The sequence below is a fragment of the Tyto alba genome, unplaced genomic scaffold, assembly GCF_018691265.1.
Source record: "Tyto alba isolate M040663 unplaced genomic scaffold, T.alba_DEE_v4.0 Super-Scaffold_2, whole genome shotgun sequence".
Lineage (NCBI taxonomy): Eukaryota > Metazoa > Chordata > Aves > Strigiformes > Tytonidae > Tyto > Tyto alba.
The window spans coordinates 52,938,302-52,960,883 of record NW_024881282.1 but is presented as its reverse complement, the minus strand read 5'-3'; the positions used below and the strand labels follow the sequence as shown (position 1 = coordinate 52,960,883).

At 41.6% G+C, this 22,582-nt stretch overlaps 1 protein-coding gene across 6 annotated transcripts in view; it reads left to right on the top strand.

Annotated features, from left to right (window-relative positions):
• MSRB3 (methionine sulfoxide reductase B3) overlaps positions 1-22,582 on the top strand; it is an 85,937-nt gene that overhangs the window by 11,986 nt on the left and 51,369 nt on the right. For 2 of the 6 annotated variants that reach the window (XM_032999926.2, XM_032999925.2), the window contains exons 1-3: positions 6,455-6,794; positions 7,540-7,666; positions 21,298-21,406. In XM_032999926.2, the coding sequence (XP_032855817.1) occupies positions 6,750-6,794; positions 7,540-7,666; positions 21,298-21,406 (281 nt within the window). In that variant the 5' untranslated portion in view covers positions 6,455-6,749. The other 4 variants (XM_032999927.2, XM_032999928.2, XM_032999929.2 and 1 more) reach the window with 3 other exon arrangements.

Below are 22,582 nucleotides of genomic sequence, written 5' to 3'. Positions count from 1 at the left end.
GAGACTCGCTGGTTTCTGCCCTTAGCCAAGGATCATCTTGTCCCAGGCTTGGAGACTCCTTACTTACTCTAGTTTCTTCCGCTCCTGGGGTGTCTCTGCTCTTTCTTGTGTCTTTCCTATTCCACTTTTCCCATTTCATCCATTGCGCATAAGGCTTGCAGTGTCTTGTCTCTACACTAATGAAATCTCACATTTTACAGCCCTCCCCAAAGACCAAGCCAGTCCTTTGAGCAAGGACCCTCTTAACTTCTGTATTGTTTAAAGGAGAATTAGTTAACTCCTTCCTCCCCTTATTCTCAGTGTAGCACAGATGTCCTCTTCATCCCCACTGTACAAGGCCATGCCCTTTGGCTGTTCAGAGGGGACCAGTACTTCTGTCCTGCTGTGTGCAAATGATAAGTAGTAAACCAAGGAGAATTCAGCCTCACAGTTCTCTCCTCCGTGGGAGCAGTTGCGGAACAGGGAGGCATTAATGTGCTTCTTCCCTTCTTGCTTTTCAGGAGGGTACAACCTTCAAAAACCCCTTTGTTTTGTTTATCCTCTTATGTCTGCAGCCTTTTTAACTAGGCCCCTGGACACATCTCTGGGCTTTAGTTACATCAGCACACCAGCCTCTTTGTTGCCAAACTGGTTTTCCAGTAGCTGGAGAAGGGATCAATGCAGTGGCCAGTTCAGCAGGGGTATTCCTGTAAGGGATTGTGAGCTTCCCATCGTTGGCAGCTGATGCTAGAGAGAATGTTAGCTCAATTCGGTAATTAAATGAAAATTAGATATAGCTCTTTGTTCTCTGCTCAGATGTAGTGTTTTTCTTTTGTAAGTATAAAGAATTCTTCTATTCTGGATAACCATTCTAATATAAATGCAGACTCACAGATCCCTACCTCCTTACTTAGAATATTTTTTTCCTCAACAATTGAAAATAGTGAAATTATCATGAGTTGTGTGCAAAGGTTTCAGAATCTGGTTTATTTTCCAAGCTTTTAATGGTTATTTTATTGGAAACACAATCAGTTTAGCCTTTATGATAATCTAAAATCTATTGTGGGAATCTCGTCTCTTTTAGATGGAGGAGTAGTCTGGGTAATAAAGCTTGGACTAAAAGCTGTGCTCCTAAAAAGATCTCTGATTCACCTCAGTGGGAAACTTACACGCAGCCTAAGGATGAAGTATGGAGGACGGTTAGTCCCTGGGGCTTTGGTTGTCACTGTGTATCACAGAGTGGGACTGGGGGTGAGCAGGTGAGAATATATATTCCCGCTATAGGGAGAGCAGTGCTTCCATGCTGTCTGATCTTTTCTCATCATCTTTTCCTGTTTTTTTCTATTTCTTTGTCTGACCTCAACCTTTAGAGTTTTCTTCTTCCTCTCCTACTCCAGCTGTTAGCCTGTTGAATATAGAAGATACTGCTACTGAGGCTTCCCAGCTAGGATATGAAACAGATACATCAGTAACATTAATCGACTGGGCTGTTGTACCCCTTTTCACAGGAGAAAGAGGGCTGGCCTGTGGGCACGGTGAGAAGCTGTGGAACTGGGGGGGGGACTTCCTGCACCCCTGTATCTCAAGCAGCCATGGCATGTGCCATGGTCGGTGTGTCCACCTCCAGCCCAGCTTGCGCCGCAGGTGTGGGGACAACCACTATAGTTTGCATGAGGAAACACTGAATATACTCCTCAGTTAAGCACTTCTCTGTTTCCTCCGCAAATGATCATTCCTGTAAGTAAGGGCCACTGAAACATCTGTAGCTGGATCTGACAGTAATCCTAAAGCATATGTTAGCCAAACTGATACTTGAAAATCTCTTATGTGTTAGACTGTGTGTTCTGTATTGCAGAAATGTGTATCTTTCAAGTTTGAGTTTCTGTGATAAATACACTCGGTTGCTATGGCAAGGGTGAAGAACAAAATCCAGCATAAGAGAATATGTAGAATTCAAGAAAGCAGAAAGGTTTTGAACTTCACTGTTTAGGCTCCTTTCTAATGGCAGTACTAACTTCAAGTTTAAAGCTTGATGGTTCCTGGTTTTCCACTTAAATATTATGAGGTATGGCAGTAATTATCTCTTTTATCAGGGCACAGTGTAAACTTCCTAAAAAGTAGACTAGATTGCCATTCAGCTTGCACATTCCAGCACAAACAGCTATGGAGAACATAATTTAACTGAGAGTGTTAAAAGTGAAGTGGGAATTCAGGTCTAATACTTCTGATTTCTGTGGCTATAACTGAGAAGCTAGTATTGTGAGAAGGAAAAAAAAGTATATGCAGGCAAGCATGCAAGTGAATTGCTACAGTACTTTTGTAGACCTGGAAGGCTAACACAATTAGTCCTTTTAGAATGTTTTATGCCTCTTCAGTAAGCCCTTGAGAAGCTTATAATTATGATGTTTTGCTGCATGTTGTTAGCTGTTAATGTTTAAAGTATATTACTCTCTTCAGACATTGAGCTTTTGCAGGGTATTTTAATAGCAAATCATGAACTTGTGAAGACACCTGGTTCGCATTATCAATGGATGTACAAGCACATGAAAATCCAGAGCTTAAAATCTCTCTTTAAAGGTGAATTTCCAAAGATTTTGTCAATTACCTTTACAGTTTTGTGCTGAATGCTTCAAGTATTGTACAGTGCACTGAAGCATGCAGTTATCTAAAAATATAAAGCACAAATGCGTATTCACAGCATATGTGGTTTTTTTGAGGGCTAAAGGCTGCCTCCTCATTGTTCTGGCAGGCTGTTGGGAGGCCAGGACAGAAGGGGTGGTTAGCCCAGGTAGTGAGATGTATGTGTGTGAAGAGAATACTTTTGTGTACTGCCAAGGGTGCTTGTTTCAGGGTCAGAAATCTTCTCGGATTGGAAGGGGGAACTGGAACTCTTTCCTTCCCTTTTCTCTGATAAATAACTAGCAGTCCTCATCCCCCTGCTGAAAAGTTTTCCTGTGCTCCAGTCTCCTGCCACAGCTGGCAGCTTGGTGATGGTTATTAGGTCAGACCCCATTAAACATCTTATAAGCTATTAAACATTGCTTTTACCCCAACTTTAGCACACACCATGACAAACATAAGACATTTACCACAAACAGTGAAGTCCCCAAAAATTACCAAGTGCAATGCAGGGAGCAGGAGAGATCAAGGGCTTTGGCATTAGCAGAAAAAGAGTTAAGGGAAAATTACTAGGGAGTAAATAACTGTTTAGACACAGAAATCCATGATATACTGAAATACTTGCTCATATGGTTCTCTAGGCTGCACTTTTTGTTCTTTCAATGCCCAGTGGTTACTCTGTTCTGTCTGCTGAGATTGACTGGCAGGAGCTTTTAAGTGAGCAAAAGCCAAATAAAAAATAATAAAAAAAAAAATCCAAATGCTAAGGCTGTAATAAATGTATATATTAAATATTCTACTAAGCTTTATCAGTGAAACTTTTGATTATACCTTGATTTATGCAAAAACAAATAAACAACCCTTTGCCAAGCAACTGTTTGAACTTATTGCTGGACTGGAGAAACTTAACAAAACAAAAATTGATTAAATTTAAACTGTTAACGTAACACTTGTATAGCAGACTCACAGGCCTTTACTGTCTTCTGACTGCTGGTTGTTTGGGTTTCTCCAGTGTGGCAATATTTTTGCTCTTTGCTTTTTCTAGTGACATAGAAATTCCTGACAAGAGCCTGGCTCTCTGGGTAGTGTGTACCTATCTCTAATTGTTTCCTGCCCTCCAAATGGGGCCAGAGAGATGGGGGCGGGGGGAGTGCAACTGGGAAAAAAGTAGAAGCCTCACACTATTAAGGTCTCATTACTGAGGCAAGAAAAGAAACGATTATTCCCTTAAGAATTTGTGTTACTTTTTCATTTACTTGTAAAGGGATAAAATTTCACATTTTTCTTGAGAGCTGGGATTCTCATGTAATTTCCTGACAACTCAGGTCCAGAATTCCTAAAAAACATTGACTATGGAAAAACTTAAACCAGTAGTATTATCAGCTCCTGAGACCCTTGATGTTTCCCTTACAGCTCTTAATAGCAAGATGTGATAATATCAGAATTTAATCTCTCAAGTTGTCGCCCCCCCAAAGATATTTCTCTGGTTGCAGACAGAGGTTGAGAAAACACAACCCGAGTACATATGAAGTTCTTGGTTTCAGAAGGACAAATTTGACAGACCCCCTACATTACTTTTTAACAAATCATGTTTATTTTGGGATCAAATGTGTGATTTCTGAATGGTTGCAATTGTCTATGCAGAAGCTCTTGAAAGCTTGGCATACTTTAACATATGTCAATATTAGGGTATCAGCATCCTAAAAGGAAGGCTTTCCTGGAGTTACACTGTGTGTCATCCTAGCAAAAGGCTCCTGAAGCCCACCTAATGACATAGTTATTGCTACATTTGTATGACCTGTATTTATAAGGTTTTACAAGCTATCTCTGAGCATAGTGTCCATTTTAGGAGAGCCAGACAGAGAAAAGGTCCATGCTGGTCCGTCTTCTGCTAGGTTAAAGTGAAAGGGCTCCAAGAGGCCTGGTGACACCAGGGGACAACTGTGGAGGAGCCAGCGGTGTTCTGGGTGTTGCAGGCAGTGCAGCAAGCAGCACATGTTTAAAAGGAAACAACCAACCCACCAAACAACAAAACCAAGAAGTGACATATAAAAGCATCATCCCCTTCCCTGGCTTGTGAGCTCTGCATGGAGCATCTATCCTGCCAGGAAAGTGGCACGTTGCAGTGCTGTAATAAAGATGTGGGGGGATGACAGGTCTGCATGGTGGGAGTACAGTGCTGCAGTACTTGCCATGGCTCAGGCGAGTAAGTGGTGTTAGCACGGCGCTGGTTCCTGCGGGGCTGAGGCTGGTGCTTCCAGCGCCAGCACAGGGTCTTTGCTTGACCTGGAAAGGTCCGGGTCTGCACAGCACAGGAGTTTAAACCACCCACAGTGGTATTGCCAAGATGGTGTTTTCTTCCCATGTTTCTTGTCGTGCTCTGGCTGTTCCTGTTTAATAACTCTGAGGCACAAACCTGGTTCCCGGACCTGTCGAAGGCTGTGGCCAAGCTTGCATTTGCTGCAGAAAGAGCAAAGATCTTAACCTGTGTCGTGGTTTGAGCACTCAAACCATGACAACCAGACACAAGAACGTTGCAGTAGTTCTCCCTCAGCCTGTTCTCCGTACCCATGGAATTGGCATGCAGGGCCGAAGCACCTCCAAACCAAATGTGTTCATTGTAATGAGTCTGACTTTCCTCTTCTCTTTACCAATTCTCTACAAGCGGTTCTTGTGGCGGTCTGTGAGCAGCCCGCAGCAGGGGTTTTGTTTGTGTGTGTACAGTACCTAGGACCAGGGGGTCCCCTCTTAGTTGAAACTACTGGGCATTGCTGTAATGTACAGAATAAATAAAAATAGTGATCAAAACATGAGCAATAAAAGAATAAAATGTTAACCACAATAAACTACTTTCATGAATGCTCAGTTATATTTTATTGGGCTTTCAGGACTTACATATCCTTCGAGTCTTTATGAATACTTGAGAATAAGTAACAACACTTTGGTGAACACTGAGATACTTGACATTTGCAAGAGGTCAGGGTCTGTTTTATAATCCTTGGGAATTTCAAATAATTTCCTTTAAACTGTTTACAGGTGAGGGAGTTATGGTCCTGACAGGGTAGATTTGGGAGGTCAGTCCCACACCATGGAGGAGCACGTCTGCTGGGCCGAGGGACTGCACAAGGGGAAGGCGGGGTGGCGTGTCCCTTCACCCCTGCGCCCCGCTCCTCGGGTGCCTGTGTCTGGCTGGGCCGGAGGCTTCCTGAAGATGTACATGAGATCATATAGGCAGGGATCTGTCTGTCCGTCCGCCCCTCGCCAGGCCGACCTCCAAAATGGCGATCGGTACCCCGGGTCTGAGACAACCGCTCCGGCAAATCACGCTGCTCAGAGTTTTGGCGGGGCCGGGCCCTCACGAAGCTCCGCGGGGCCGTGGCCCAGGGGTAATGGCGGCCGGGGCACGCGGCGGCCGGCCCGCGCGGGGCGGGGCGGGGCGGCAGGCGGGGGGCGGCGCGGGCCGCCCGCCGGCAGGGGGCGCTCGCTGCCGCGGCTGGCGGAGCGCGGCTTTGTTCTCCGCCCGGGGGCGGGGCCATGGGCGGGGCGTGGCCGGCGGGGAAACTGCGCGCTTTTTTTTTTTTTTTTTTTTTTTTTTTTTTTTAAGCAGCTCTGCAGTCAGTCGCGACCATGACAAGTTTATTCTGTGCAATGGCTCCTTCGGGCTGTCCGCCGTGCAGCGCCCGCCTTCTCCCCCCCCCCTCCCCCCCTCCCCCGCGCTTTGCCGCCAGTCAGCGTCACAGGGATGCTTGGGTTTCGCAGCGAGTTTCGTTCGGATAAGCCAGAGTTCAGGCGTGTGAATGCAAGCAGGTTTCTGTGGGACACGCTCCAGCATGGTTTGGTAACACGTGCGGCTGGGTGCTGGGTGCCTGCTCTCCTGGCTGAGGCCGTGGCCAGCTTCTCCCCGTCTGGGGACGTCTCCGGGCCATTTCGGGACTCAGCGTCTTGTAGCTCCTGTGCTGCCACACGCGAAAAAGACAGTGGGCACCGGGTGGGGGGACACGACGTGACTGGGAGCGATGCCCTGCTGCTCATTAGCCACTCAAGGCCTAATCCTGCTTCCACTAGAGCCCACGGGAACTTTGTTACTGGCTTCCGTGGGGGTTGGCTCCGGTCCCTGATGTCACGTAATCTGAAGCGAGCTGCGGCTGTCAATGGCAGGGCTACAAGGGGCTGTGTTTCCTCTTTCCCATCGCAGGGTACGTGAAACAGTTAGTATTCATGCATTAAATCCTTCTAAAATAAAATCTCGCGACTGCCATCTCTCTGTGTGCTATATTTAAACTGGCCGGAAGATTGTTTAAATATATCTCATGGACAGTTTACAATGTGAATTATTTCCTGCCTTTTAAAAGAAAGAAGTTGTGGTTTAAAGATATCTGGCAAGTTTATTACAATGAAATGTCACGTTCCTCAAACAAGTCATCAAAAGAACAATTTTTAGCAATGACTGGTGTCCAACATTCACCATTCAGAAATGTTGCGGAGTGTGATTTTGTTTTAAATAAAATAAATAGGAAAAGCCTGCACATTTGATCTGCTCGGCATTCCTGGGTGTTCAAGGCAAGATTCCAGCTATCTAGCTCAGGTCCTGAGGTTTCTCCCTTGGTACCTCTGCACTTGTGACAGCATAGGTTGCTACTCTGAGTTGCCCTCAGTTGGGTGTCTAAAGAATCCGTTGTGAATGCGCCCTGTAAAAATGCCCCGTCCCTCGTTTCACTGAATACTGTGTAATATATATAAAAATTTTAGGGGAGGGGGGGTGTCAGAAATGGGCTAAATGTACTAAGAAAAGTGCATTTAGAATTGTGCTCTCAAGTGGTGGTCTCATAAAATTGTAAGCATTGTTTTTTCTGTGAATGTATCTTAACATTTTTGATGTTTTAATTTGTTCTCATCTTTTTTTTTTTTTCTTTTTTTTTTTTTTTTTTCTTCCCTACTCAGCTCTTGCCCCTGTTCTTTGCCTCTGGTTTTGTTGGTGAGGATATCACAGTGATGTCTGCATTCAACCTGCTGCATTTGGTGACAAAGAGCCAGCCAGTGGCCCTGCGAGCCTGTGGGCTTCCCTCAGGTTGAATGGGTGCTGCTTGTTGTGTCATGCATAATGAAGGCCCTTTTAGGAATGGGTGTCTCTGCTGCAGGAAACTATGTGCTATGGGTTGCTCTGGTTTGTTTAAATTTACCTTTGAACCGAAAGTTTCTTTGCCTTTTTTTTTTTTTTTTTGTAGAAGTCACTGGCTTCAGCAAGGGTTTTCATATCCGAGATTTTAAGATGCTTGGCAATGCTGTCTGACTTACTTGTCCAACATACTCTCTTAAATTTTATATTATTTTCCTCATTCTTGGCAAAACGAGTGGAAGGAAGCTGAAAATAATTTGTTAAATGCCATTTATAATTTTTTTAAAGAGATGCATAAAAGAATTTAGCATATCAATTGCTATTAAATCATAAGACTTAAAAGGATTTTCCAAAATCTTTAGCAGTATACTGTAGTTACGCTCCATGTGTCTCTTTTTACATTTTTAGTATAAATCAAATATATTGTGCTGAAAATTATGTACAAAAAGTATGCAGAACTTAAAACATAGTTCTTTAATTCCTCTGACAGCATATTCTTTACTTACGTGATACTTCTCTAAATAAATAAATGGAAACATGCAATTTAATACCCAGATGCAGCTGCACTTTTCATGTAAGGTCTGGGTTCGGCTATTGGGTCTGTGAAGTGTGCCGTAAGACCCCATCTCCATGAATTGGTTGCATCATGAAAACCTTGAACCTGAATATTTTGTGTTTCACTTAAACAACAGTATCTGTAATGTACAAGGTTATGTGGGAGAAGATAAAAGCTGCCCTAATTGAGAATGTTACTAGGAATTTTCTTGACACCCAAATAAAAAAGGTACAATCCTGGTTAATCACTATTTGAAGCATCAAAAAAGAGCCAGATTGGGTATTTGTACTACACTCACGATTGGTTCATAAGGGTGCAAAATGCTGTGAGCACTTTTTCCCAGAGCTGGACTTAACAAGCATATGGAGTTGATGTTTTTAAAGATTTTTTCAGTGATAAGACATCAGTTTTCAAGCTGATGGATTTTTCTAAAGCTGATTACACTTTATTTGAACTAAATCTGAGTCCAATTTTTGCAGCATTTGTGTTCTGTTTCCCCCATGTGCACAAACCCCATTAACCTAGATAGGAGCTGCAAACACATATTGAGGAAGAGAGAGAATAGCCCACATTGTGTCAGCCTGACCTTGGTTTCCTGTTATATTTGCTGCTGAGTCAGATTTAAAATCCTAAAAATATAGGGTAAGCAAATTTCCTTAGCCCTCATTATGTACCTTTTGATGTGCGCTCATATTGCTGGTGTCTACCTAAAATGGGGGCACTCAGTCTAATGGCCATTTTGTTTCTGATCTGAAAAGGAGATCTTGACTAGAACTCAGCTGGATCACAGGGCTGTCAGCCAGAAGCACAACCTGTGAGAAGTTTTGCATACCTATTTGCAAAGTATTGCATTAACTATTTTGTCAAATTGTTTTTTGGCGTGATTCAGTAGTCACGTTTTGGAATAAAAAGCTCATAACGCTACTGTTTATTCCTGTCCTTTTGATCCATAACTGTGCAGACATTAATAGATTGAGTTCCACTGACTGGCTAATTTATATATATATAAAAAATATATATACATATTATTTTATCTATAATAAACCCAAATTCATCTGCTAACAGTGGAATAATATACAATCACTTATCTCACATATTTTAAGAGTAATCTGAATTCTCCAGATGCTTATAGATTAACATAGGCTTGCTTTGCCTTTGGTTTGTTTTTTTGTGTGTGGTGTATTGAGGGGGTTGCGAGTAAATGGTAGAGCATGTATCAAATTAAACATGGGAATGAGATCTAGAGCCAACATCTGCTTAAATGCCGCAGTGCACTGTGACTTTAACTTTTGAATATACAGAAAACACCCCGAGTTCTCATGAGTTTTTTATAACGTAGCACTTTGAGTTAGTACTTTTCCCACCACCCAGTTCTGTGTGAATTGCAGCCCTGCAACCATCCCGCCATGATGTGTGCCCATCAAGTCTGGAATGGTGTGGAGTTTGGTCGTCTTCTAATTCAGTGGCAAACTCCATACGGAGGGAGACTTTCTAACCTCCTGGAACCCCTGGCCGCTCAGCATAACAGAGCAACATGCCAGCGGAGCTATAAATTGGGCTTTCAAACACAGTTTTAAACTCCATGCAGTTAAATATTTGCAGGATGTGGACTTAAATGAAAATATCATTGCAATTTCGATGCTTGGAATGGTACCTCTGTCCTTCCTCTAAGGAACAAACTAATACAATGCAATATTTAGTTTATATTTAATATAAAGTTATAGTTGTAGATCAAAAATAAGTGTGTGGGGTTTTTTCTCCATAAGTTAAATGAATGAAATAATGTTAGGAAGTAGCTTAGAATGGGGATGACCTCCTGCCTCTTCTTTGAAACAGTGTTTTGTAAGCATGTGCGAGTTACACTGGATCAGTTGTGCTAGTGAAGTGTTTTCACTCTTTTTTTTCTACTTGTATATTAGCACCTGGAGTGTGGATCTATTCTTCCAAATTGTATTTTTAAAATATTTTTTTTTGTCTGAAGTTAAGACTAAATGCGCAGCATGTGCAAACCTAGTGCGTAGTTTGCCCACTGTATTTTTTATAGCTGACGTACTAAAGTCAGAGTATGAGAAGTCACTCCCAGTAGATGGCACTAAGCATATGCTGTTTTGCATGCCTAGCACTATACGAAAAGCTTCCCATTTAGGAGTCAGTCATACATAAAGTACACCCTGAGACCTTATGAACATTTACAAGTATTTTAAGAAAAGCTTGAGCACTGGGAAAAATCACATAAATCTTTGCTGGTACGCAAACTATCTTCACATTGGTTCAAGGTTTCTTCATTGCCAGTAATGATTACAGCTCCATTGTGTCTGTCTGTGATGTAGATGTGATGCTTCTTGAGCCAGCTTTATTAGGGTTGAATGCGCTAAATCTCTTTGGAAATGTAGGATGCACTCAGCACCTGCCAGGATTTAGTTCACAGAAATAAAAAAAAATAATAATAATAAAAAAAAAAAAACAACAAAAAATGAACAACAACAAAACAAAACAAAACAAAAAAAAACCCCAAAAAAACCCCAAAACAACCCAAAACCACAACAAAACCCCCCCCAAACTTTTAATGTAAAAACTACTTCAGCTGCTTTAGTGCATACCAACAAGTAACTGGTACAAATAATGATTATGCAGATTCCATGTACATATGTTTTCTGTAGCAGACCACCAAGCTATGAAGTAAAAAGATAGCTTATTTTGCTTTGCTGTGTCTTTTAATTATTATGGGTTCTCATTTCTTAAAAAAATCCTTTATTTCTTTAACACTTTGAATGTTGTGCTGCTTACATCATGTTTTGTTGCATGAGATAATTTGGCTTTTCCTTTCCTGTAGATCAAAGAAAATTATGGTGCTTGTAAATTTAAGTAAAGGTAATCATGAAGAAATTACAGGGGTAGACTTAAGGGTTTTTTTCTGTTTGAAGTAATAAAGTCCTAGATAATATTAAATTGTTGTGTTTAATTACTAAAATAACTACTAGTAGGAAACCATACTTTTCTAGGATTAGATTAAACTACAATACATCTGTATGAAGATGGTGGTGGGCATATGGTGTAAGTCTTTATTAAGTAAATATCTGTAGTACAGTTTCTCATAACTTGTTTTATTAAAACTTTGTTAATTCCAAGTTTCAGTATAATGTAATTTCTTAAAATTTAAATGAATAGTTAGCGAATAGAAAATTACCTCAAAATGGGATTTTTAGTAGTAATCTGTTAACATAAAGGATTACTTTTAGGAGCAGATCTTGCAAACAGCTACATACGTGAGTTATTTGTATGCATTTGTCCCTCTGAACTCTAACTGCTCATGTCTGTGAAATTATCTGCACTGTAGTGTTTGCCAGATCTGGATTTAACAGCAGAAAGTCTAGAAAAGACCTCAGTCTCATGTGTTCAAAGTACGGTAGTTGCTATCAAACTTTGTGTGACTTAAGTATGTCAAAATGTTTCATATTGTATGTTTCTGTGTTCAGAGATATTATTTCCATGATGTATGTTACAGCTTTCTCATAGCTTTCTGTAATGTGTATCACCAAAGATGTTCTATTACAGACATCTGTTCACGTGGTCTGAAAGAAAATAAAAGTAAGCCTGATATGCTGTATAGCAAAAACCACCTGTATGGCTATGGTTAAAAGACTGTCAATGTTTTCATCATAAATCCCTATGTTCTGGGGTTTATATCTTGAATGTAACAGTTTGCTTTGTGTTTAAATATGTCACACAAGGTCTCAACTGGATGTACTTGTTCCTCAGAACTAGTTGGGGGGCAAAAATCGAAACTCATTTCTATGATGTTAAAAAAAAAAAAAAGGCAAATATCAATTTGGAACAAAAAATAGATTTCTAAACTCAAAATACAGTCTTACAAATGGTCTAGTTTGCTACCTCCCAGCAGTTAAGAGGAATTTGATAAATGCTTGAAAAGAGTCTTGAGAACAAGCACTCTAAGCACAATAGCTGTTCATGTGTCATTGTTACATAAACGTCTGTGTATGTGTCTGCCTCCTAGCCATATGTCAGTTGAACGCTGTATTATCATAATAGAGCATAACATTATCATATTTTTAACATTATCATATTTTTGGAATGACTTGAAAATGGATTTTTAAAATTACCTTTGTATATAGCTGTCTTAACGGGAGTATATTTGATGTTATTCTGTATTTACAAGTGTTTCTTTTGTACAATAATATTCAGTCTAGAATGTCTTATTTAGTACAGTTTACAATGCAACTTATTTGTAGATATCTCATTGGGAGTGATACGCTCCTTATCGCGCTTAATGCTTGCAAAATTTGGGATCATAAGGAAGACCAGAAACCCTTTGTTAGTGTACCCTTTTTACTTGTACCCTAGGGTTTCTACCCTGTTTTTTTCCCCCCGTCTTAACTCCTCGTCCTGGCGGAGTTTTGCGCTCTCCCTCATCTGCTGGATAGACAGAAGGTGCCTGGGTGGAGGCTCCTCGGTGACTCTGGCAAGGAGTAGTGCAGGGAAGAGGAGACGTTTCCTGCGCTCCCAGACCATGCATAGAGCCAGTTCCTTAATGTGTTCCCTGACGGATTTCTTAAGGTCATTTGCCTTCCCTTCCTGCTCCCATAAAGGACCCACCACAAGCCATTTCTACCCTTCTTGCAGGAATGTTTTAATTCTGGGAGCTCATAAATTTTCTGCGTTCCATTCCTGTGTCCTCTGCAGCTCAGGCTTACTGCGTTTTCTGCTTAGTTAGGTATGGAAAAGATGAAGTTTCAGCACTAACTGTGTTTCTGTGTTTTAAAGTTTCCCATGAAAAGCTACTTTTTTAGTTATTGGGACTGTTTATAACAAGAGGTCTGGGAAGCCCTTTAAGGACTGCCTTCACTTTTTTCCTTTCAATTAAAAGCAACTCCTGGCTTTGTCCTTTCTCTGAGGAGTACATGATGAAGGTTGCCGAGAAGAATGTTATGTAAAGGAGAAATGATGGCACACAAAACAGAGGGAGATTTTATATCTTGCAAAGCTGAGGAAGGGCAAGCAAGAAAAGGTGCAAGATAGGAATGAACACAGTCAGTGGAAGTATGGTGGGAAGTGATGGAGGCGATGATCCAGGGGGTCACTTAGGGGATGTGTGAGCTTGGAATTTGGTGGTACATTGAACGGATCTAGAGTGTGGACTGAGAGTCGGGCACCAGAGACACGAACATTGCCGTAACTTGGCTGTTAGGTTAACCACAGGTTGTCTCAGCCCAGATCATGATTTGGGGGGAAGCAAGTAGAGTGGAATTGTGTCCCAGAGATGGCTAAGAAGGAGGAAAGGTTTGTTCTTAGTTACAAGCTGAACACGTGTCTCATCTTGTGATTGCCTTCAAAAGAAGCTGTGTTGGGAAGGGGCACGTGGGTGGGGTACGAAGGTGCCCCCTGCTCCAGCCGGAGAAGGGATTCTTGTGGGACGGTAGCTGCTGGCAGCCCAAGTCCGGTGCTGGCAGCCTTGTGCACCGCAGGTAACAACTCCCTGCTCAGTGCTCTGGCCCAGGTCAACGAGTCCCAAGGAGAGCACGGCAGGGAAGGGCTCAACTGAGTCCTCTAAAAGCCCTTTTATAGGGTTTGACCCCATCTTCCTGACCCATAAAGCATGGCTGGATCTTACAGAAACATAGGGAGGTCCAGAAGGCCCAACAGGGAATGAAGTTGGCAGTTACTAACATTTTTTGGCTGTTTCTCTACCTTTAGTCCTGAAGCAGGTTGAGAGGGGAGGGGGCTACAGTGTTTTCCATGGTGGCTGTAGCAGAGCAACAGCTGGAGCACAGCGTGTGCCAGCTGTCCCCGTCCTCATGCTGGGTACGTCCCCCAGCGCTTGGAGATGTGGGATGAAAGGCCACGGAGCAGGCTGTGCCTGCTTACGTCTTTGCTAAAAGGGTACCTGCACAGTTGGAGGACAGACCGAGTTTTGCAGGGGGTTAGATCTGGGCTGTTGTGGGGAACTGGAGGAGAAGAAAGACCTCCCCCCCACCCCACTCCTTTCCTCCACCCGCATCCCAAGTATAGATTGCGGCACCTTGATTCTTGAACGCAATGCTCGTTTCACAGGCCACACATCACTATTGTGGAGGAAGCAGCAGGAGGATTTAGCAACGACCTGAATGCCACAATAAGCTACACACCACTGTGGTAACCACTGGTAAATGCTGAGTTTTCAATTGTTTCTGCTGCAGGGTTAAACCTTTATTAAAGCCGTGTGAATAAACTTATTTTGATGGCTTACTGAAATATTTTAAATGCAAAAGGTAGCATGAAGCACTCATATTAAATTAAGCTTAATTCTGCTATTAATAAAATGCCTTTCCATATGTAGTGTACCCTTTTATTGATTCTGACAGAAATCTACAGACCAGATACAGACTGCTCAGTGTCTCTGCCTTTCTTGTTTTTAATTTAAACAAATGTAGCGCCGATGAAAGGTGCTAGGATCATATCAATAAAACAAAAGTCTCTTTATCTGTTAGGAGAGAGAGGAGGAGGAATCCATCATTATAAATGTTCCCTCCTCCACTGCTGTACCAATAGATCTTGATCTTGTCTTGCCTGGTTTGCATTCAAGAGTAAGGCAGATAGGTCAGTTGCCCCGTGTGCTCTGTCTTTGGCCATCTCAGCAGAAAGGGTAACAAAAGTGGCAGTTTATAATGTAATGAGCTTTTGCTCCACTTAATTGAAGGTGCTTCTGTTCACCCATCTCTGCTGAGCAGCCACATGCTGCCACTGCTGTGGTACTGGTGAAGGTGGCAGCTCAAAAAGCCCCAGGGGAAGCTGCCTTCCCCTCCGCTGGCCAGCGCAGGGTGGTGGTGGAGTCCTTGGTGGTTAGAATTTGGAAAGGTTGTGAGATCAAGATTGTGGCTGGTAGTGACATATTTCATTAATGTGAAATAAGGAAGTAAAGTAGACATCCCTGGAGAGGACAAATGGAGCTGCCTTTCTTTCCCCTTTCCCCACTGCGTGAAACACTTCAATCTTTTCTTAAATGTTTTTTGCATTCAGGGTGAGCGGGAGGCAGCTTCAGATTTCCTTTCCAAGGAATGTCTCTTTGGCTTGTGTGGCTACCTTGGCCATGTAGCTGGCCGCAGAGATGTGTGAAGACCTGTGGAAACAACCAGGCAACTTCTGTTTCTATAGATGCTGCCTGTACTGGGACCACTGGGGTTCCAGTATGACTTTCTTTGGAAAGAAAACAAGGGCACAGAGAAGATACATTAGTTGGGAGTTCGGAGGATTTTTTTATTAGTGCTTGAGAAATTTGCTGTCTTACATGGGAGAACTCTGATGGTGACTCAAAATATATACATTTATATAAAACAGGAGCCACACTGATGACCAGGTGGAAAAAATAAATGTGACAGCTCTGTTACTTGATTGCATGGGAAGCTTGCAAATTTGCAAAGGGGCTTGCCCTTCCCTTGTGGCCATGTGACCCTCCTGGGTGTTAAGTAAATAATTTTTTTTAAAGACAGTTAATTTTTGTGTGGTGTTCTTTTCAGATAGAACCTGGCATTTGACCCAAAATGGTGACTGTTGTCCTGGTACCCAGCTTTTGGATTTTCAATGCACAATATAGCGGAAATGGTCTTCGCCCCATTACTCCTAATGCTTGCATGAAACTGCAAAGGGTATTTCAACAGCAGGTGGGATTTAGCTACCTACAGCAAGAAAGCAAAGGAGCCATCCCTCAGAGGAGAAACAGATCTATTTTTCAATGTGTAGAACATTTCCAGTGTTCGTTTAATGATGAAGTTTGGATTTTACTTAAACGTGACCTTCCAATGTTTCAGAGTTCTTTAGCAGCATCTATCCTAGTCAGTGGCATGCTCAGGTAATTTAAAATGGCTTGTGGCAGGATTATAAAAAGATCTATCATGTCAAACACAGGTTTTGTAGAATCGTGTTTTCCAGTTTACAAGCCAGTAGAACTGTTTGCATCCATTTGCGTTTTCAAGATTTGTTCTTTTTTTAAACTAGATGAGCAGTTCCTGGCTTGTTTGCAGTGAGAGGACACTGGCATTTTCCCAAGGCTGCAGACTGGAGGCTGCAGAGAACAGACTAAACAGAAGTGAAAGAGAGAGTTGTACATTTGCCTTTTCCTAAGCAGAGAGAGAGGCAAAACTGTAAACAAGAAGCATAAATTGTGTAAATTAAACTTGAAATATTAAAAAGGAGAGATTCCACATTTAATAATACTGTTAGCAATGGTGTAAGTAAGGATATTAATTAAAAGGAACATATACAAATATTTTTTAACCTTGCAGGACTCCTCTTAACATCAATTTGAGATAATTTGCCATCAGTGACTAAGGTAGGACCCACTCATGAGGGGGCAGGCATTAGGAAGCAGAGAGATATGTAGTTAGAGCCAAATCCTGTAATCTGATGTACATTCATAGACCCTTATGTAGTTGCTGGAGCTATGCATATTCCCAAGGGTCTGCCCACACCGATCACATTGAAGAATTGGGACTGGGGTGGTATATGAATGATAAAATATGTTGGAAGGCCCCTAAAAATCTTGGTTATATTAAAAGAAGTGGTACTGAATACTAGAAGCCCAATTTATTATATGGCTGTGCTCTGCTGGAACATTTGATCTTGCTGTATTTAATTCAGGAAGTCTTAATGGTATGTGCTCAGTGCATGACTGTAATGTCCATTAATTCTAGTGGAACATAAGCATTCATAGAAGGGGGGAAAATGTACGCTGTGTCTTCCATGCAGTTGAAATGTTGTGTTAATTTCAGTGATAGGAAGCAACAAAACATAAGAGAAAATAGAAAGGTTCAAAAGTCTCTTTGAAGAAGGAGAGCCATCAGGCAAAATGCCACCATATTTCAGGGCATGTCAGACACTAATTGCCACCCTCCATCACACTGGAGCAGGTGAAGGGCTGAGTGGTGAGGAGTAATGGTCTGCTAACTTGTGTCCTCATTTCTAGTTTTCTTGTGATCGCTTATATGGAAGGAAATGGCACACACCTGTGTTACGAACCACAGATTTGAAAAGGTCAGTCAAAATTGGAATTTATGTGCGAGGTGAGATGCTTAACGTCTTCATTATCAGGTCAACACCCAGAAAATACTTGCTGTTCATTCAGTTCGTACAGAGGAGGACTCGAGCTGAACTCTGAAATGCCTGCAGTCTGCAGGTGAATTGTAAATGTCCGTGTGCATTGCATTGCTTTTCACAAAAGCCATTCCTAAGCACAGGAATGCCACAAAGGCTCCAAAAGGGTTTCTCTTGGTGTTTGTTTCACCCTCCTCAGCTTTTTTTCAATGTTCATGCATTAAGATTTGTGAACTGGCCTTTTCTTCGCAAAGCCTTCCACCCTGCTCCAGGATCTTAACGGCTTTCAGCACTGCTGTAGCTGCTGGCAAAAGGCTGAAGGCTGGTGGCCTCAAGCGGAAACGCTGGTGCTTGTTTGTGGAACAGTTGCCTGCGCACGGCTCTTCTAATGAGCGCCGACTTCAACGAAGGCACCAAGGAGCACTGATTAGAGAGATTTAATCTGGCCTCCGATCCTACAGTGGAATGTAAAGGGAGTTTTGTCTGCCCTTCTAGGCTGGCGTTCCCCTCTCCTAACAGCGGGATCTAACTGGAGTTAGGAACATAACTGTCCCAGGCTCTTCTAAAAGTCACTGCTGAAAGAATCACCTCCAGAGAACGAGTGAGATCCAATTTAGAGTCCTAATACAGATCCAGTGTTACTGTCACTGTGTATTTAATTTCATCTCACCCTTAATGTAATCACGCTGATGTCATGCTGTTTATAAAACTGATGACCTTTTTTCTCTTCTGCCTCGAACTCCATAATTTGCAAATGAACTGGGACCCTGCCTTTATGCCTGAGATGCTGAAGAAGTTTGTTGCCTGTATGGGAACCCTTTCCATAGCCCATACGTGGTCCCTTCTTTGGGGAACCAGACCGAAGAAGGTGGTGAGCTAGCACCTTTATTCTCTGCTTTAATAACAGCTTTGATGACAGCTGCATTACTAGTGGCAGTTTCTCTCATATTGGGCATGTATTTATGTAGCTTTATGCTATTTATGTATGCTTTAGCAACAGACAGCTGTCTTGAACATAGCAGACATCTTCTATATGCTATGAAGGAACAGTTGAAAAAATGGAAGCAGCTACTCTTGTACAGCAAGTTGAGCACTTTTGCTCCTCTTGCCTGTAATTTTTTTCCTAACCAAAGGACTGTATTCCTGGAATCATATCCAGTAATTTTTAGAATTCATTGCATTTTATTGAGGCTTGTAGGCTAGCCCTGTTTCAGGTAACATATCCTTACATCCTCTGCAGTCAGGAGTGAGTCTTGCTTTATCTCCTTGGTTCTTTGGCAATATGGAAATAGTGCAATCAATCTACTGAGCTATTTTTTTGTTGCTAGCAGTTAAATAATAAGTTCAATTAATCGAATAAGACTGTTCTTGAATGCTAAAGGCTGGGTCAAAATATTTCTTTTAGGATTTGTAGTGCAACTATAGCTTTTTGCTGATGTATATTCTATTAAATTACAAACCTGGAGAGTCCTTTGTTGGGGTAGGTTGCAGTTTACCCCAGTGCTAAATTCCCCTGTAGACATAAATACTTGTCTGTATGGTAAAACACACAGTTAATTATTAAAAACAATGGAGGAAAAAAATTGTAACACATTTCCTACTCCTAATCTATGCCGTGGATCAAGTGGCATATAGAAATTTTCTTCTGCATGTAGTGAGCCCATTGAATGAAGAACACTGAATTTCTAAATCCTTTACTCAAGGAGAGTAAAGAGGGAATACTGACCATTCTTTGAAACATTCAGTATTTCCTCTGACTTTTTCCAAAGTGAAGTTACGCTTAGTTTGTTTTTTTTCAACATCTAAACAGCAAATAGAATTATTTTAAAAAATAATTGGTAGATATTTTTAAAAGTGATGATCTGTTGGTTTGTAAGATTCTTTGCTGCTCTCTAGACTACTTTTAGTACTGAAATTACAGATGAAAGACTGCCTCTCAAACAGTTTCTTTCTGAGCTGCGTAATGCAACATAACAATAGGTATTTATATAATGCATATGCTTCCTTTCCTTGTTAGCTATACTTTGAAAGACTTACTAGTCCTAGGGCCCTGCACATTCAGAGAATAAAAACCTCCAACATTTGACATCTTTAAATAAGCAACCAAATGTTATAAAGAACAAACCTCACTTACAGTTAGGAAACAATATTTACATTTAAGGTTGAAAAGCCAGGATGTAGGAAAATTTTGCTAATTTGGAAGGTGACCTTTAAGTGCACCAAAACCAAATAATTTGTAAGCTATGGCACAGGGCACATTCCTGCAAAATTTGTGTGAATACTGCTTTAGTGGTTCTTGAAAGACAAACAAAGAGACCTGGAATGAAATCTTTATCCCTCTCCCAAATAAGATTGAAGCTAACAAAGGCATACAGCAGTGCTCTTTCAAAGCTTGCCATTAAAACGAAGGCTCTGCAGCACAGCTAATGAGATGGCTCAGAGTGGAAAACAATCTGTTTTTAAGAATGTTTAGATCAAAAGTAATTTCTAATCTATGAAATAAAGTCGCTTTTCAATACCTTTCTTTCACTAGTAAAGCTTTTTATGTTTGCACTATTTACTTCAATCAGATGTTTTCAATTTTACTTTTTTCTTCTTGAAAATACTTCCTAGGGTTAGTCAGTAGTAACCAACAGCATTATTCTTTTTCTCTCTCTCCTATTCACCCACCCCCACACATTAAAAAAATGAGAAGAGGGAGAGGAAGAAAGAAACATCTTTTCTTAAATGATTTGCAAGCATCTGTGCTTTAAGCTACTTTTTATGAACACTCCTTAGTAATGACTCAAGGTAAAAAAGCAGAAAAGCATCCAATGTTAGGAAATTGCAATCCAATACCATGTAATTTAAACCTGCCATTGCCTCTCCTGTACTAAATGACATACAGATGGGTAGCTCTGTTCCCTCTACTTTGGGAACACAATTGGTCTTTTTATGAGTCTATATACATTACTATCAAAAAATACTTTTGTCAGGACTGTTTATTTCTAATTGTACCATATTTTAATTACTGTCATAATTAGAGTGCTTTTTCCCTGCCATATTTTGTCAGCTAATTTTTGCAAGCAATTATCAAAGTTATTTGAATATGTGGCAATTTCTGTTACTACTTTGGGAGTTTTCATTCTCAAAAGCAACCTTACTGTTATTTTTTTCTTCCCTGATGTGATGTGAATTTTTGCACTGTACAGATTTTTTTTACAGTAATCCCTATGTACTCATTGGATTTTCTGTGTAAACTAAGCAAGGCATAAGATGAGATTTTCAAAGGAGAGTAATTTCAATAGCAACCCTAATTTTTTATGACAAGTTTATTGTTGAACCTTGTACAGCTTTGTGCATGAAAAAACCTGATATGCTCCTCAGGGCTCCCATTCTAGTGCTTCAGCAGTGAAAAAATGGAATGGTTAATGTACAAAGTAAAAGGACAAGGATGCGACTAGAAGTTAAATCAACCTTACTGGAATTCTGAAGATCTAGAATTGTTTTTCAGCTACTTTAAAGGGTAGTGAAATTGTTGGATGTTGTGGCTGAACATCATATGCCCATTACCGTAAGTCTCCAATATAGATGTCTTGTAAAGAACGTTTCAGCTGTAGTTGTTCTTTTTTTGCAGAATTTTTTTTTATTGGTGGGAAAAATGTTACTTTCTTGTGAATGACTGTGTGTGCAACAGTTTAGTGTATAACACACCAAAGGGCTTTGGCTGTAGCACATTGTCACTGCTCCAGTGGAATCACCTGGCTCTCAAGCAAAATTCTTTTTTAAACTTGGATTTGAAGAAATAATCAGCTGCAGTTCAGCTGAGCCATTCTTCGTGCATTAGGGACCGGTCTGGTCATTGACAAGTGAATGCAGAAGCTATGCTGTGGCCGTCTGCCAAAGCAATTATTCAGGATTTAAGCTAAAAAGGCTCCTTCTCCCATATCCTCTCCCTTTGCAGGGTCATGTAGGGATAAAAAGGACTGTAAGGTGGTCTTTTCCCAGGAGGAGCTGAGGAAGCGGCTGACACCCTTGCAGTACCATGTCACTCAGGAGAAGGGGACTGAAAGGTAAGGCAGGACAAAGGAAACACAGTCCTCAAAACACAGGCATCTTTCTTTTCTCCCCCTCCTCTTACTGGTGCTTCCTCACCTTCCCCACCAAGCTGTTGGTTTTGTTTTGTTTTGTTTTGTTTTTTTCCCCCAGGATTTCTGCACTTGTTTACTAACCCCTACAAATTAACACCACTGCAGAGACAACCATCTGCAGCACAGGGGCAGGAGCCAAGGGTCTTGTGTGACTTTTTCCTTCTAATGAACGCTGCATGTCTTATAAAGTCACCGGGCTCATGTTTAGAGTCTGTTTTAGTTTACTACAAAATGTGTGGAAGTAATAGCGGTTTAGGTACACTTTTTTTGGAAGACACCGCAGTTAGCAGAACCACGAGGGAAATGGCCCTGTGCCAGGAGGCTGGAGTTTTGAAGGTGGCCATTGTAAGTATAGACGTTTTGGCTGCAGAAGGAAGGTAGCATAATTTAGTTCTTTTCCACTCCACTCCAATTTCTTTTTGAAGCACATGTGGAGAAGGTATTTATTGGCTCATTTGTGGTTGGAATGTGAAAAATTTTCAATAACTGCCCTCACATGGCTTTAGTCGCTGGAAGCCAGCCTTGACTCCTGGAGGGAAAAAAAAAGGACTCACTTCCAAGACTGTTTTTAGTGAATAAAGTCTCTCTCTCAGCTGATTCCAGCATGAAGGTAACTTGCCAAGGCCTAGCCATTTTTTGTTGTCTAATTTATACCACGGAGCTTGGCATAAGGCCCTGGCTTTACCTCTGCTCCAAACATCCTAATGATGTAACTGCTTGTTTTCATTCATGACCTGAAAGAGCTCTCCACCGCACGTGGGGTCCTGGTTAATCGGCAGCACTCTTCCTGACACCGCGTACCGGTGGCTGAATTTGCTGAGGGGGGGACAGCAAGGATGGTCCCCTTGCCCGCCCCAGCCCCCTTCGTCCTCCCGCAGCCCCGGAGGGGCAGGGGGGACATTGGCCTCTGCCGGGAGGCCTGCCTTCCCCCTGGCCCTCCTCGCTCTTGTGTACGGGACCAACAACGTGATTTAATGCACACAAACAATCGGAGATTAGGTCATTCTTAAAAATCCTGTTTATAAAAAAAAATTGGACCTCATAAAAAGGGTGAAAGGATAATAAAAACAAGCTGCCGAGCACATAGGCTTTTTGTTG